Raw genomic sequence first — 16,392 nt, 5'->3', positions numbered from 1 at the left:
GAGCAGCATGAGGGATTAAAGTTCACAGTAAAAATTATTTCCCTAAAAGAGGAATGAGAATGGCTTGAAACCTTCAGTTTGAAGTCAGCAAGAGAAATGGAAGGAAAATAAAGAATAGGATTTATTTGCAAAAAATTTCTCTTAACATCTACTTTCCTACTCTTCATGTTTGGTGGAGCTTCCTATTTCTTTATTATAGAGAGAAATAAAGAAAGTAGTAAGAAAATGTCTATTTTGTAAAGTAAACATACACATATTTAATGTAAGCAAAGTTTAGTTTGTCATTCTTTGATAAATATTTGCAGTGTTTCTCAAGGTTTATTTCTGAACTGAAAGAAAATAGGAAAACCTTTATTTAGAAAATCAAGGTTCAGAACAATGATAGTTTTCAAAATTTCTACCATAAAGGCTTCGGTCCAAGATTCCACGAGCTCCTTCTGTTCCACATATTGCAAGTGTGTAGGAAAGATTCAGTGTTTGAAAATGTTTCATGGCAGAGAATTTTACTGTTTGACTTCAGCTTATTCCACCAGTCCACTGTGTATGTTTGGTTTCAGCACAAAAGGCAAGGAAAGCCACATTCAAAACCCTAATAGCTGAATATTCTACCTCTGATACTGACTTAAAATGGGTGCTATGGAAGACAATGTCAGGGCACCATAAACGAAAAAGAGAAATATTTCCATGACTGCATGCCAAGGGGATATTTATACTAAGCTACATGTTTAATGTTTTCCATTATCTGAAATGTGAGTTTAAATTAACAAAAACCCTTCACATGTCTAAATATGAACTTATTGCACTTCTAACTGATGTTGTAAATGTGTGTTTAAATAACTATTTTTAGAAAGGAAAAAAAAATACACTAGTTCTGTCTTAAACTTTTAAACTTTTTGGAACATTCTGATATTTTTTGAGTGTGGTTTTTAAAAAGTCTTTATATTTGCACTTCATTTTTGTAATCAGAGCTTCTACTTGATTTGATCCTTCTGCTTAATCAAAAAATAAAAAAAGTATACGTTTCATGGTGAAAATAAATCTGAATGCCAGATTCTTTCAGTTAATTATGAAATCAATGAGAGTGGAAGGAACATTCCAACAAGGTGATGAGAGAAATTATGGTAAGTGTATCCAAAAGATCAAATGACCCAAACACATTACTGTACTGAACAAAGCAACATAATTGAATAATTTTTTTTGTTAGGGATGTACTAAAGTCAGTCAGTACTACAGGTCATTAATAGATGAAGTTAAGCTTTATATTACTTATATAATGGGTATTAAATCAGTACTGAATGGTCAATAGATTTGTTTCTTTCCTTTAGGCTATTTACATCAGTTGATGGAGTGAAAATGATAATGACTTAAAATGAAATGTTCTCCAATTTAGGAGAAATATAAATAATATGAAATAAAATAATAAAAATTACGATGACATGGAACCAGTTGTTCTATTTTCCTTAATTGTCATGTATTCTGCCATGTCCTTTATCTGCTTAGTGAATTTACAACTAGCACAGCAGGTTGTGAATTTTTAATAAGATCTCTTCAAGGAAGGAAAAGGTCAGTATTAATATAAAAATCTTCTTTAAGAGCTATGGTGCAAAGGTTTCTTAGCAGAGAACAGGTGTTGCTGCAAAACTAAAATCTGCCGCAACAGTCAAGTTAAAAGATTCTTGGAGCTAAGTTAGGAAACAAGTGCCTCAGTATGACACCATGACTGTCAGTCAATGGTGACTGAAAATTACTTTGTTTTGTTGGTGATAAACCTGTTTGTTGCACGCAGAATGATTTAATATCTAATAATAATTTTTAAAACCCCCCAACCACCTTTTCATTACTTCTAAATAAAATGGTCTTATTTTTCTTCCTTTTCAGCTTCATTCTGACCAGGACAAGGGAGATGGATCCCTCAAATACATTTTGTCAGGAGATGGGGCTGGTACTCTTTTTATAATTGATGAGAAAACAGGTGACATTCATGCTACTCGGAGAATTGACAGGGAAGAGAAAGCCTTTTACACCCTGCGTGCCCAAGCTATTAATAGAAGAACTCTGAGACCAGTGGAACCTGAATCTGAGTTTGTCATCAAAATCCATGACATCAATGACAATGAACCAACATTTCCTGAAGAAATTTACACTGCTAGTGTTCCTGAAATGTCAGTAGTGGGTGAGTGCTTTATACTGAGGCACAAATGCCTGCTCTATGTTACTTGAATAATTTCCCCATCGTCTGAAAAGTCAGTCATGTTTGGAATTCTACCTCAAGGGTTAAGTATTTTTCTTTTTTTTTTTTTTGTTCAAATATTGGAATTGCAACTGGAAACAAGTTTTTGTGATTTGAGGTCTATTTCTACTTAGAATATTCAAATTATTAATTTACAGTGATTTGGAATATAAATATAAATAGAAAGTAGTTAATGGTGAATCACCCTCCCCCTTAAGAACTCTTATTCTAAGATCACTAAATTAGCCTGTTGAAAGCTCAATGACTTTTTCTTCTCATTTTCACTGGAGATCCCCAGTGATGATAAACACTGAATGGAGAGCTGTCTCTACTTTCACTCTATCTGTGGCTGAGGAGAGTTATATGTTTACTCACATGCTGTTGATGCACTGCCTGAAGGTAGACACCCTTTCTATTCTCTTTGCTTTCAGTTTTTTAGTGTATAGACAAATCCTCTGGTGCTTTCAATTCCTCCCTTAACTCACTCATGAATGGCAGCTTCAAGAATCTTAAACAGCTGTTTGAGTTAATCTTTCTTCTGTTTGCAATGTATTTTCAGTTCCTATCTTAACGACAAAGTTGTGGCCTGGATCATGCCAGCTGATCAGATTCATAAACAATAGCATTTTGGAATATGAGCTATTATTAATTAGTGCATACAATTCTTTAGGAAGAATAGTGAAAATCTTAAAAATAGATAGAGTCTTTTAAAAAAATTAATATTCACTTGTTTATTGCATAACTGTAGATATAATACTAATTTCTAAATATTCAGAAAACACACAATAACTTCAATATTTCTTTTGACTATTATTACTATTTTAATTACTAACATTGCCTGAACTAGATCAAAAAACGTTTTGAGATGTTTTATATATAAAGGTATTGGAGTTTTAGTCCTTACTTTCCTGGGCTTTGAAAATTGTTACAAGAGCAAGAAAATATGTAATTATTGAAAGTGAATGGCCTCAGAAAAGCTGTGCAGCAATGTGTGGAAGCATAATACTAATAATTTACTATTCTTAATAAGATAACTCAATCTGCTTTTAGTTTGTGATTGAATAATTTTTAAAAGTCCCAACATTCAGCAAGCAGTTTTTAGTACAAAGGAAAATTAAAAAAGAGCAAGAAATCTGTCAGATTATTGCATAGGGCTGTACTGGAATCCCATCAAACTAGTCCACATAAAGAGGAGAACCGAAAATCTTCTTTCTTTACTGTTCCAAAATAGAACAAAATGTAATACTGATTTATTATTTTACTGATCAGTTCTCTAGAATCATGCATTTCAGTATATGTATATAACTTCAGGCAGAGCATCTTGAAAGAGCATTGCTGCATTTCCTAGAGGCATATGGCAAGATTACAGTAGGGCTGAAAAAAGATGTCTTAGAGCTTCCATTTTATTTCTCATGTTCTTTCTATAAATTCCAGAAGGCATTGCTTAAATTATTCTTGGAAAGATTTTATGAAAATAATTCAGTGTTTTCATTAAATATTATGCTATTATATAACATTCAGTTATAATCTATTGATTCCTAATTTTGTCAGTCTCAATTACATAAAGATCATCTTTTTCTTAAGTGTTCTCAAGCATCCAAGACATTATTTCAATAGTTCTAAAATATTCAGGATGTGAGGTTCCAGTGTATCTGTATGTCCACATAGGTCATACAAATTTTGACAGTGCAAATTTTGCTGCACTGCAACAAAATAAAAACATGATAAGCAAAAGAGATAAGATGATAAGAACAATATCCAAAAAACTATACTGATGGGTAAAAAACAAAAAAAGCTTGGATGAATTTAGAATATAAATGCTGTATCTTGCACAAATAGTTGTGCTGAAACGAATAGACTTTATTCTGTCAATAAAATAACCATAATTTAGAGAATTGTAACTAGGTTAAAATCTATCATGTTCCTGGATTTTATAAATGTGGTCATTCAGCTGCTGGACTACTGACTACCTGATAGGTAGAAATTGCTTTTAGCTTTATGAGTTTTAGCTTTATGGCTGATCCCTAGAAGCATATGTTCACCTGTGGTCCATGAGTGGATGATGTGATTTTATAAGGTATTCCTCAAAGTTAATTCATTTCTTCATAACACTAATTTAATTTTCCAACATAAATAGATCTACTCTGCAGTCTCAAAACTAAAGACTGAATGAAGAAGGGGCAAAATGTTCTAAAAGAACAAGCTACATTTGCGATAGGAGAAAAACTGCCAGCAAAACTTCGACCCTGGATATGGGGAGAACAGACTTTGGGAAGCTGAAGGAGCTAGTCAGTAAGGTCCCTTGGGAATCTGCTTTTGAAGGTATTGGGGTTCATAAATGCTGGTCACTTTTTAAGAGTCATTGCTTAAGAGCGCAGGAGCAGGTAATTCCAAAGTGTTGAAAGTCAAGCAAGTGGGACAGAAGGCAGGCTTGGATGAGCAGGGATCTTCTTCTAGAACTTAGGTGGAAAAGGAAAGTGTATGGACCTTCCTTTTCACACAAGTGTCCTTGGAAAACAAGGACAAGGTGACATGGGAGGACTACAGAGATGCTGTTCGCTACTGTAGGGAGAAAATTAGTGCAGCCAAAGCTCGATTAGACTTCAAGCTGGCCGGCACTGTGAATAACAACAAAATGGCTTTTTAAAATATGTTAAACAGCAAAAGGAGGACCAGAGATAACATTGGTCCATTACTTGACGAGGTTGGTCACCTCACAAATATGGACATAAACAAAACGGAGACATTTAATGCCTTCTTCACTCTGTCTTCAACACCGATGATGGGCCCTGGGACCCCCAGAGACCTTCATTGGAAGACCGTGACTGGAGGGATGATAAACTCCCAGCTGACTCTGAACTTGCTCAAGACTTGCTGCTCCAGCTGGATGCACATAAATCTATGGGTCCCGATGGGATTCACTGCAGCGTACTGAAAGAGCTGGCTGATGTCATTGCGGGACCTCTCTCCGTTATTTTTCTATAGTCTTGGGAGTCTGGAGAGGTCCCAGTCGACTGGAAGCTGGCAAATGTTGTCCCAATTTTCAAGAAGGGAACGAAGGAAGACCCTGGTAATTACAGGCCTGGCAGTCTCACTTCAGCGCCTGGTAAAATTATGGAGAAGGTTATTCTGGGAGTTACTGAAAAACACTTGAGAGGCAACGCAGTCATTGGTCATAGCCAGCATGGGTTCACGAGGGGAAAGTCCTGCTTAACCAACTTAATTCCGTTTATGACAAGGTCACCCATCTAGCTGACCAAGGGAAACCAGCAGATGTGGGGTTTGTGGATTTTAGCAAAGCTTTCGATACTGTCTCTCACAGTATCCTTCTGGATAAACTGTCCAGCACACAGCTACACAAGTCCATAATACGTTGAGTGAGTAATTGGCTGATGGGTCGGGCTTAAAGAGTTATAGTAAATGGGGTTACATCAGGCTGGTGGCCAGTCACCAGTGGGATTCCCCAGGGCTTGATTTCAGGGCCAGTGCTCTTTAATGTTTTTATAAATGATCTGGACACAGGAATCAAACATACACTAAGTAAGTCTGCCGACGATACTAAATTAGGAGGAGCTGTGGACTCCCTCGAGGGTAGAGAGGCCTTACAGAGAGACCTGGACACACTAGAGAGCTGGGCAACCACCAACCATATGAAATTTAACAAGAGCAAGTACAGGATTCTCCACCTGGGATGGGGTAATCCTGGTTATATGTACAAACTGGGGGGAAGAGAGGCAGAAGAGCACCCCCGCGGAAAGAGACCTTGGGGTTTGGGTTGATGGCAACTTGAATACGAGTCAACAGTGTGCCCTGGCAGCAAAAAGGGCCAACTGTGTCCTGGGGTGCATCAAGCACAGCATAGCTGGCTGGTCGAGGGAGGTGATTGTCCCACTCTACACTGCACTGGTGCAGCCACACCTTGAGTGCTGTTTGCAGTTTTGGGTGCTTCAATATAAGAAGGACATAAAACTATTAGAGTGTGTCCAGAGGAGGGCAACCAAGGTGGTGAAAGGTCTCGAGGGCAAGACTTATGAGGAGTGGCTGAGGTCACTTGGCTTGTTCAGCTTGGAGAAGAGAAGGCTGAGGTGTGACCTCGTTGCAGCCTACAACTTCCTCAACGGGGGCAGCAGAGGGGGAGGTGCAGATCTCTTCTCTCTGGTGACCCATGATAGGACACGAGGAAATGGAATGAAGTTGCTTTAGGGGAAGTTCAGACTGGACATTAGGAAAAGGTTCTTCACTGAGAGCGTGGTCGGTCACTGGAACAGGCTCCCCAGGGAAGTGGTCACAGCACCAAATCTGTCAGAGTTCAAGGAGCGTCTGGACAATGCTCTTAGTCATATGGTTTAGTTTTAGGCAGTCCTGCAAGGAGCAGGGAGTTGTACTCCATAATCCTTATGGATCCTTTCCAACTTGAGATATTCTATGGTTCTATGATTGTATGCTAGAATTCACTAAAAATGTATCTATATGTTTATAGAATGCCTTGCACTCCTGCTTCTGTCTGTGCATCCAAGTTTGATAGTTTACTATCAATGACTTTATCAGGTTGAGCATTAGACAGACACGTACTCGTGCACAAACACTGCTTTTTAAAATTACAATTTATTTAAACCAACTATACAGAGAAAGACTTTTTTATATATAAGTCTGGTTGGTGAGTGGTAATAGCAAAATGGAGTGAATAGCAAATGAAAAGACATGGCTCTTTCACTACCAAAGGTGAAAGAGGACCTGCTGCAGATAGGTGGTAATATTGATCAGATGTCATGCCTTTTATTGGGGGGAGACAACACTGGAACAATTCTTTTTGTTCATTGGTTCCAATTCTTGTAGAGGTTGTCATCTTCTTTTATATCCTCTAGTTATCTTCTCTGTATTTTCGCCATACAAGGGCTGTTTTACAGATGTTAATATTTGTTCTTTTTTCCCTTGTTGTACTTTAAATCCAAGTCAGTCTGTAATATGACCAGTAACTTGTAACTTGTATTTATGCCTTTGGGTCCTCTGGTATGTTATTCTGGGACTGCATTCTCAAGACCTCTGCTGTCACCTGGTGCCTGCACTCTCAATCCCAGTACTGAATATCACTGTTTCAAATGGATGGGCTTAATTTTATCTCTATTTTAAGAAGTGTCAAAAAAATAGTCAACTATTCTGCAGTTTTGCAACTGTGTTGTCTATGTGTACACATCTGTGCTGCAACCACAGTGATAAGATGTTCATATTAACTCTATATGCACTCATCTGAATACTAGAAAGGAGACAGACACGGTAGCATATCATACTATGTAAGTTTACTCATATGACTCTGACTCACTGCTTTTAGAGCTACATTGTATAATGTAGATAGCAGCTAGAATTTAGAGCTATTGGTTTTCTCTTCATATATTTTAAGTTCTGAGCAAGATTGCATATATCATTCATTTCATCACTATACCACCATATCTGTTACTTAATAACTGAGTAAATTGGTAAACTTTTAATCACCATTATTTCTTTACTAATTCATAAATGAAGGCTGTTATTGCCTAAGGTCCTGCTTTGTTCACCAAAACCATCAAAAGAAGTGCAAAAGTAGCAAAAACATGCAAGAAGCATCAGCTTGAAACAATTGAAAACTGTGCATCCCTTGGAGTGCAGGGTTTGCTCCGTCCTGAAATGCCCTGTACTAGAAGGTACTACAAAGGGGTACAAAAGACTTAATAGTACAAAAGACTATTAAGTCTTTTCTACTCCCTCTGCCCCTATCCTTAAGTTATCAAATCATGATGTAGCCATACCCCAGCCACTTTCAGACCAGAAAGAGCAGTTTTGATTTCTTCCTCAGGCTGTGGTAGTAGCAAGATGGATACCTAAGAATGTGGTTATTTCTATTATCAAATACAGTGTCTTGACAAAGGCCCATATATTCTTTGTTGTCTTGTTCATCATTCTTCTGTTGCTCATTAATCATAGTAAAGGCAGAGATAAATGGCTCAACTTCAGGATCTTGCAGTTGGGTCAATATCCTAGAAGACATCTTGTTCTCCTGAAGTCTTTGTACTAATTTCCAGATATTTTCTCTTCTTTAACTTTTTTCCTTTCCTTACTTTCAAAGTTTATGACTCAGTATATTCTTATGGTTTTGACTACAATCTTCTGTTCTGTCCATCATATTCTTCACCCATCTCTTTCTGCTCATTCAAAGGTTTTCCTCTATACAGCTTTTTCTGTGGATTTTGCCTATTGGTATCTTTTAGACAAGCTTTCAAAACTTTCTGCTATTTAGACCTTTTTTTTTTTTTTATCATCACATCCTATCTTTTATTGTTGATGTTTCTCTATTCATCTGTTGTAGCCTATATATTCTCTAATCATTCCTTATCTTTATTCCATCCTGTATCTTCAGCGCTATTTCTACTATCTGTCATGCACCCTAGCTGGTCTTTTCTGCTTCTGAATTAGGGATATCAATATATACTTCATAATATATAACTTCCCTCTGTGTTTACATGTGAACTAGAGGTTGGGTGTCCCACAGTTAACCTGTCATCTCTACCTGTGGTTATCTTTTTGTCTTGCTCTTCAGACAGCATTTAGAGCTACTATTGCTTGGCTTTCTCCCTAGGCTTTTTGTACACTCCCTCATTAGTGCTGTTCCACCAATTCCCAATGCTTAGTCCTCTCTGCCATAGCATTTATCTTATAACACATCCTTCTTGTTTCCTATTAACAAAGATTTTTTTAAATCTTTTTTTTATAGTTCTCTCACCAAACCCTTTTGCATCTTCTGACTTATAATTTCACAATGTCAATAATGACAGATTTTGAAAACTGAAATGATTATATTACATTTTTAGATTTTTTACAAGCTTCAATTTCACTCTGCGCACAAATTCTGCCATAAAGAGAGGGGACAAAAAAGGAAAAAAAAAAAAAAAAAAGAACCCCCCAAAACCCCAAGATTAAACTTTTTTTTTTTTTTTTAAAGGGACATCTTAAAAGAATTGGAAATATCCCGTGATGTGCTTGTTTCCAGGATATTGTTTTCCAAGTTACAGGAGTGCCATGTAGCCAAAGACCTTTCTGACATCAACTTCTATGAATATGCAGCCTTTTCCACTTCTTCTTCTGTTATTCTGCTTCATTAAATAGTTTATTTCAGGGGAGAACATGTGTCATTATTTCCTCTCTTTTCCACTACAAAGAGCAGAAAATTTCTATTAATTTGATTTGTTATTTGTATGGATAATTTACGAGGGATGGTACTTGCTGTAGTTAAGTATCACATAACTCAGTTAGGAGCAAGGAAAAGGAAATAAAAGTTTCAAATTCAGCTCTATAATGGATATTCTATGGGTTCTTTTCCTAACTAATTATCTTCAGTGATTCTTATCTAATACATCTACATCATAAATGCATTGTGAGGTCAAAGTCATTAATACTGTTATAGTGTTTGAAAATGCAAGGAACACATTAAAAAGGGCCAAATATATTAATTATTATTATAGTACCAGACCCTAGGGAGATTCAAACTTTATAATTAAAATTATGTTAAAATATGCCTTCTGAGAACTACAATAATCTGACAAATGACAGTTTTATTTCTGGGCCTAGCTCACCACTGTATAATTCTGGTTTATTGTATAATAAAATTTGCAAGTATACAAGCAGAAAATCACAGAATTCATATGTCTTATTGATAACATAGCTGGTGCCACATTCTCCAGTATATTATCACTCACTGTCTCCTTTATATCCTCCTATAGAGTTCAGATTAGGCTTTAGAACCTGAAGGCCAAAGACTCTTACCAACTTCATCAGAAGCAATCTGTGCCTACGTAAAAGACAGAGCGAGGCCCAGAACAAGTAGTGCTAACTAAGTCACACCCACACTGTAGTTTTTAAACCCCAGCATGACTGATCATCTTCAGTGCCTTGGGGTTTCTGGTCCAGGTTTCAGACCAGAGCAAACAATATATTTGTAGTATTGAGCATCAGTGGTCTCCAGTGACTTCAATGAACTGAAGCAAAGCAAAATAAGCTGATGGTTTGACAGTTGATGTACACAACATAGCTGATATACTGATATACTCCTCCTGTTCACTTCTTTGGATGTTTTCTGTCAGGTTTTTCATAGGAATCACTGATCCCTCAGCGGAAGCGTAGAGAGCATGTCTCTCTTCCTCTTATGAGCAAGGGTGAAGATCAAAGTGGTGACTTCTGCATCCTGAATGGCAAGCAGAAGTGTAGTGGTGCCCTTGCACCATGTTCATTGCAGCTAGAGAGAAGGATAGCTGATATGATTTGTTCTGTTTCATGTGTAAGTTTATTAAAATAGCATTAATTAATATATATGTGCATTATGACACTCATAACTGAGGCAGCAGTAACTATTAGACACCTTATTACATTACAAATAAAATTTTTTAGTTTATTTTAAAACTATTAAACACGTTCTTCGGTTTTCTTTCAAACTATCCTTCAAAGTTGATTCTGCATGATTTTTTAAACTAAAATTAAATAAAAATCTCATACAATTGACCTATTAATAAATACTGCTAATTTGAACATATGAAGGAAAGGTGAAAATTAGAAACAAGAAATAATTCAGTTACATGTAATAGAGACAAAATATCACATTTCATGGGTTTGCAATGTAGACTTTTCTGATTAATACATTGTGCTGTTGTGATAGATGCCTTGATGATGGCCGTTCTCTTTTTTTACGGATATGAAATGGAGGACTTGTAAACTTTACTTGGATAATGCCATGTTGATCAGTGTACTTGGTGGTTTGATTTTTTTCTATTGCCTTTTTTTTTTTCCTTTTACTCACAGCACTTAAGTTACTGAACATGATTTGTTCTTATCTTTCTTTTACACAACACCTCTTTGCTATTTCAGAGCAAATATTCTTTAGGAACAATTACACATTCTAGCACTGCAGTTTGCTACATACTAGGATGGTCTAAAAAGCGCATTTCAGAATCAAGGCAATACTCCTCAGAACTTAAATATATTGAACAAAAAGGCCTCTGTATCTTTTAACAGAATAGTTATATAGACATATATCTACAAATGGAGTTCAGTGTGGCTGGAGGTATAAGGCACTTGTGAATTGGAAACAGATGAAGTTTTTGGAACAGCTCTACCACTCCTACATTCTTATATTTTAAAGATGTTCAGATTTTCAATTTCAGCCCTAGTCTAGATGATCACTAAAGTGATCATTAGGACAGTGGAAAGTATTCATAATTTTTATCTTTTTTTTTCACTATACTTGTGTAGCAATTTTTAATCTTTTTTATTTTATTTTATTTTGTGTTTGAGGCTTTGTTCTGTTAAATCAGTGATTCATTCAATTTTAATATCAGTAATAATATAACCAGGAATTTGCCTATTATGCCTTCTTTATGAGATGCAAGTAGTTTTAGGGACTCACTAAGACAAGTGTTTCTGTTCTAAAACAGTTGAAAACTGAACATTTCTGAGAACTCATCTCTGATTTAACAGTTAGGCACGTGCTCATTCCATTGATACTGGGCGCAATTGTTCATGATTGAACAATTGACTTGTCAAAAGCAGATTTGTCATCATCTTGTGAAATCCCTAACAAACTGAGGAAGCTTAACATTTACTTCTATTTGCCTTTCTATGTATGTTAGAATAAATAAGTAATGTGGTCAAACTATGAGAGGAAATAAATAGTTGTGCTAAATGGCTTGGATTTACAGAAGCTTTACTTCACAATATATGGTAGTATTTGGTGGAGGGAAAGAATTGGGATAAAAGGAGAAATATGTTTGAAAGCCTTCTGATCCTCAGAATAGCCTGTGGCTAACCAGTCACATGCATATGATGATTTATTTTCTTTTCCTTGTTTTTTTCACTTCTTTCCTATATACTTAAAACCATATCTGCACTTTATGGAGGTGCAATAGGGGAGAGCCTTCTTGATACTTTATTTCTCAGGTGGAAGAGTTGAACAGGATGTAGAAACTATTTTGATTCAGCAAGAAATGGCAGAGGCAATGGTAAGCATTTCGTGTTTTGAAGGACTAGTGTATTCCACCAAAATTTAGAGATGGTCCTTAAGATTTAAAAAAATTCTGGAGTCTAAATAGCCAGCAGATTTCAAAGTCCATATGGCAATATTTCTTCTAGCAGTACCTATCTATATTAACACTTAGAAGGTAGCGAGAATTGATTACTAGTTTTTCCCAAGTTCCAATGACCTATTTAATAATCTTTTTCTGTCATGTTCCTGTGTGTGTAGTTTCATATCATGTTGACATCATTGGACAAAAAAAAAAAAAAAATCTGTTCTAAGTAATGGAAAGCAGATATTTATTTTAATAAAAACAAGTAAGTCTTCTGAAAAGAGGAAGTGAGTACATAAGTATGAAATTGTTGTAGCTGGGTAAAGATAAAAATTCAGCTCAAAACCATAGCTATTGTTTACATTTGCTAATTAGATCTTAATCACGCTTGTGGGATTAGGGAAGTTTAGATTCAATTTATGTAGAATGAGATCCTGAAATAGGGAAGAATGTACCTGGTTGACTATAAGATCATAAATATTTTTGAAAAGCCCAACAGACATTAGCCGAAATTTTCTTTGGAGTCTGCTTGAATGGAAATTGATGTTCTTGGACCTCCACCTAGTACCATGTGAAACTAAGTTGACTTTGGATGTTTCAGGTACTTCTGTGGTGCAAGTCACAGCTACTGATGCCGATGACCCTTCATATGGAAACAGTGCCAGAGTAATTTACAGCATACTTCAGGGACAGCCATATTTCTCTGTGGAACCAGAAACAGGTCAGGAAAATTGTCATTTACCATGAACTGTAGACTTTTTCTTTCATTTTAAAAATCTTAGATCACCTAAAAAATTAATTTAAAAACCTAACTGAAATGAAATAATATATCTTGCTTTTTTTCCTTATAATTTATAATTCTTATAATAAATTTAAAACTTAGAGTTATTACAGCTGACACCATGAAGCATAAGTAACTTTACAGAGGTACTATTGATAGCTTAAGGATCTAAGTAACAACATTTCTGATAAAGGCAAGAAAAAAGGTTTGTGTCCTAGAAAATTTTGTTCTTCTTTTCTTAATGGTTCTACTTGGACTAATAAAAGGTGTTCTTTCTAGTCATAAACCTTGTGCATAAATACCTTGCATCATTTTTAGCATGAAATGTAAACTGGAAAGGAAGCTTTGATGTAGAACTAAGGTTTGTTTAACAGACAGATAGCCTGTACTGAAGACTATTTATAAAGCTTATGAACAGAAATTTGTACTTTAAAACATGAAATGAGTATTTTAGAAATATTTCACAGACTAATACAAAAAAATGCAGCAAATTGCTGCACATAAAAAATAAAGAGACTATTAACTATTTTTGTTTTTTTTCTTTATTTATTTAAGGCATCATCAGGACTGCTTTGCCAAACATGAACAGAGAGAACAGGGAGCAGTACCAAGTAGTTATCCAGGCAAAGGACATGGGAGGCCAGATGGGTGGATTATCAGGGACCACCACCGTGAACATCACTTTGACTGATGTCAATGACAATCCACCTCGATTCCCCCAGAGTAAGCTGCATTTAATAGTTGCCTTGCACTGTAAAAGCTTCAAACTAAAGAGTTAAGCAATCACCATCTGGTTTAATTTAGAGTAAATCTAGATTATGGGGCACACATGAACAAAAGGCTTATGTACTGATTTATTCACTATTATTAAAGCAGTATATTAAATGTTACAGCATTTGTTTGTTAGGAAAACTGTTACATGGTCAAATATATCTGCAGCAAACCTGGAATACTTTCCAGTACTATGGGAGGGGGTGGTAGGTGGACTCATAAGAGCATTAGAGCAATGTTTTTCTTTTCCCTTACCTATTGCTTAAATCCTACATACTCCCTCACTGGAAAATACAACATGTAGTAATCCTAGATATGCAGAAATGTTTGAATTGTAGTATGTGCTTAAATATTTAATCATGAAGAACATGGAAAATAAATTACTTGAAGGGAATCAAGCAGATTTGTACTTTTCCAGTTACAGTGCTACAAAACCTAATAGAAAATTTCCCAAAGTAAAGTAAATGGCATTTAACTTTTTTTTTTTTTTACAGCTTAAGTTTACCAAAGCTTTTTATAATGCTTTTTAACTTCTGATAGAACAGCTATCAAGAATTTGTATCCGCAAACTAAAATATAAAAACAGTCTTGGTCTCTATGTAATATGTAAATATTAAACTACATAACATCAAACTTGTTAAAGGTTAAGCATTTTAAATACATTTGAAGCATTTTGTATATACTGAAGTTGTAATATTTGCAAGATGGTTTGGACATACTTAATAGCTAAAGGATTTAGAGTATCCTCACCACCCATTTTTTCTTCTGTATAACTCCACTGAATCCAGTAGTTACTGATGATCAGCCTTCACACTCAAAATAACAGATTCAGCTTCAAATTATTCTGATTTTAACATGCTCTTTATGGTACAAATGGAGTACATAATTTTGTTCAATTTAATATTGTAGTTAATATATATGTGTTTAGCTAAGATGTTTATCAGCATGTGATTTCACATACACACTCAATATAGAAAAATCATGAACAAATGAGTACTTAACAGTTTGTGCATTTCCACACAGGCCTTATTCTGGAAGAATTTATTGTTAATTTGTCATTTTATGTTCTATGTATTTCCACAACTTTTTTATTTATTATTTTTCCTCTTTCCATTTGTATATAGAGGATTATGGTAATTCCAGTGCTGTGTAGGTGAGGAATGCTGTATTAGCCCTCTCTGGACTGATTGAGGAAGACTGTTCAAAGAGGTGTCATGTTCAAAGCTTTACAGAAAAGCTAATTTCAACAGTTAAATTTACAACAGTATATAAGCATCAAACATGCATATTTATGCTCTTCTTTTTTTTTTTCCCTTGTTTCCTAAACAGTGTGTTAAATTAATACTTAGAATGATGGAAGCAACTTTCTAGACCATTTTTACATTACTTATCTGGCAGTCCAGCATCATATTTGAGTCAGATGAGGATCTGATGTAGCATCCCAGAAATATCTCCGCATTTTTCTACTAATGTCAGTGTAAATCAGATGGGATCTTTGCTTTAAAGAAACTTTTAGTCTTACTGTCAGGCTTTTTTTTAGTTGTTGTTTTGTTTTCTTTTTCTCTCTACTTTCTATCAATAGCTTTGCTAGATATAAATGTGTTTCACTGGAAATGAAAATGAAAACATTTATAAAGCTGACTCATTTTACTAAATATATGAAAGTAAAAATAGCTATTGACTTTAAAAAAAATCTTTATATTTAATCTCAAAATGCAAATAGACATTATAATGATTCACGATTTTAATAGAGTTCAATGAGACTACTGGAATTGATACTGATTAAGTTAAATTATGCTTATTCTGTTCCATTAGTAAAAAAAAGATGTGTATTAGGTTTGTGAGACCTAATATATGCATATCTGTATATATATGATATATTCATATCACATTTATAAATTACCAGGAAAAATATTAAAATGTCTATTATGTTTTCACAGGACTCAGTAGCATATTACAGCTACATGTTTAAATAAAATCTTTCATAATAGATTAAACTTCTCCCACAAGAAACTCATATTAGAATTGTGGAAAATTCTACATACTGTAGAATTTTATCATACTTTCTCAAAAAAACCAAAACAGCCATTAATTCTTCTGTTGTTTAGATGACAGAGCAAGGACTCTTCAGAATATTTTTCTCTTCTTAAAGATCTCCTGAAAAACATATAGGTAGCAGTGGCTGTTCTTCTGAGGAAACATGATAAAATTTAAAATGTTATCAAGGTTCTGCACAGAAAGGCCATTAAATACCTCATATATTGGATCTCTGTTTCAACTATAATATTTCCAAGTGTTCTCAGAAGTAAGGAGATGGTGTTGACCAATGATAAATAGAAAAAGTGTTTTATGGATTTAGGAGCCTGAGTCTGACTGAAGCTCAGTGCATCTGAGTTAGGGCAGCACATGTCTCCAGTGAGACTATAGCCTGTATTACTCTATAAAAATATTTACCTTTACATTATGTGCCTATTCAAGAGTAAATGGGAAGAAGGTTAAAATGAATAAGATTGCTTTTTCATTCT

At 35.0% G+C, this 16,392-nt stretch overlaps 1 protein-coding gene across 1 annotated transcript in view; it reads left to right on the top strand.

The window, feature by feature from the left end:
* The window catches only part of CDH10 (cadherin 10), a 65,355-nt gene that overhangs the window by 24,710 nt on the left and 24,253 nt on the right, over positions 1-16,392 (top strand). Inside the window, exons 2-4 of the mRNA XM_072851358.1 lie at positions 1,879-2,173; positions 12,917-13,036; positions 13,652-13,819. Coding sequence (XP_072707459.1) covers positions 1,879-2,173; positions 12,917-13,036; positions 13,652-13,819 — 583 coding nt within the window. The remainder of the gene's footprint in view (positions 1-1,878; positions 2,174-12,916; positions 13,037-13,651; positions 13,820-16,392) is intronic.

The sequence above is a fragment of the Ciconia boyciana genome, chromosome 2 (assembly GCF_034638445.1).
Source record: "Ciconia boyciana chromosome 2, ASM3463844v1, whole genome shotgun sequence".
NCBI lineage: Eukaryota > Metazoa > Chordata > Aves > Ciconiiformes > Ciconiidae > Ciconia > Ciconia boyciana.
Note: the sequence above shows the minus strand (reverse complement) of the source record. Positions and strands in the feature narration are given on the sequence as shown.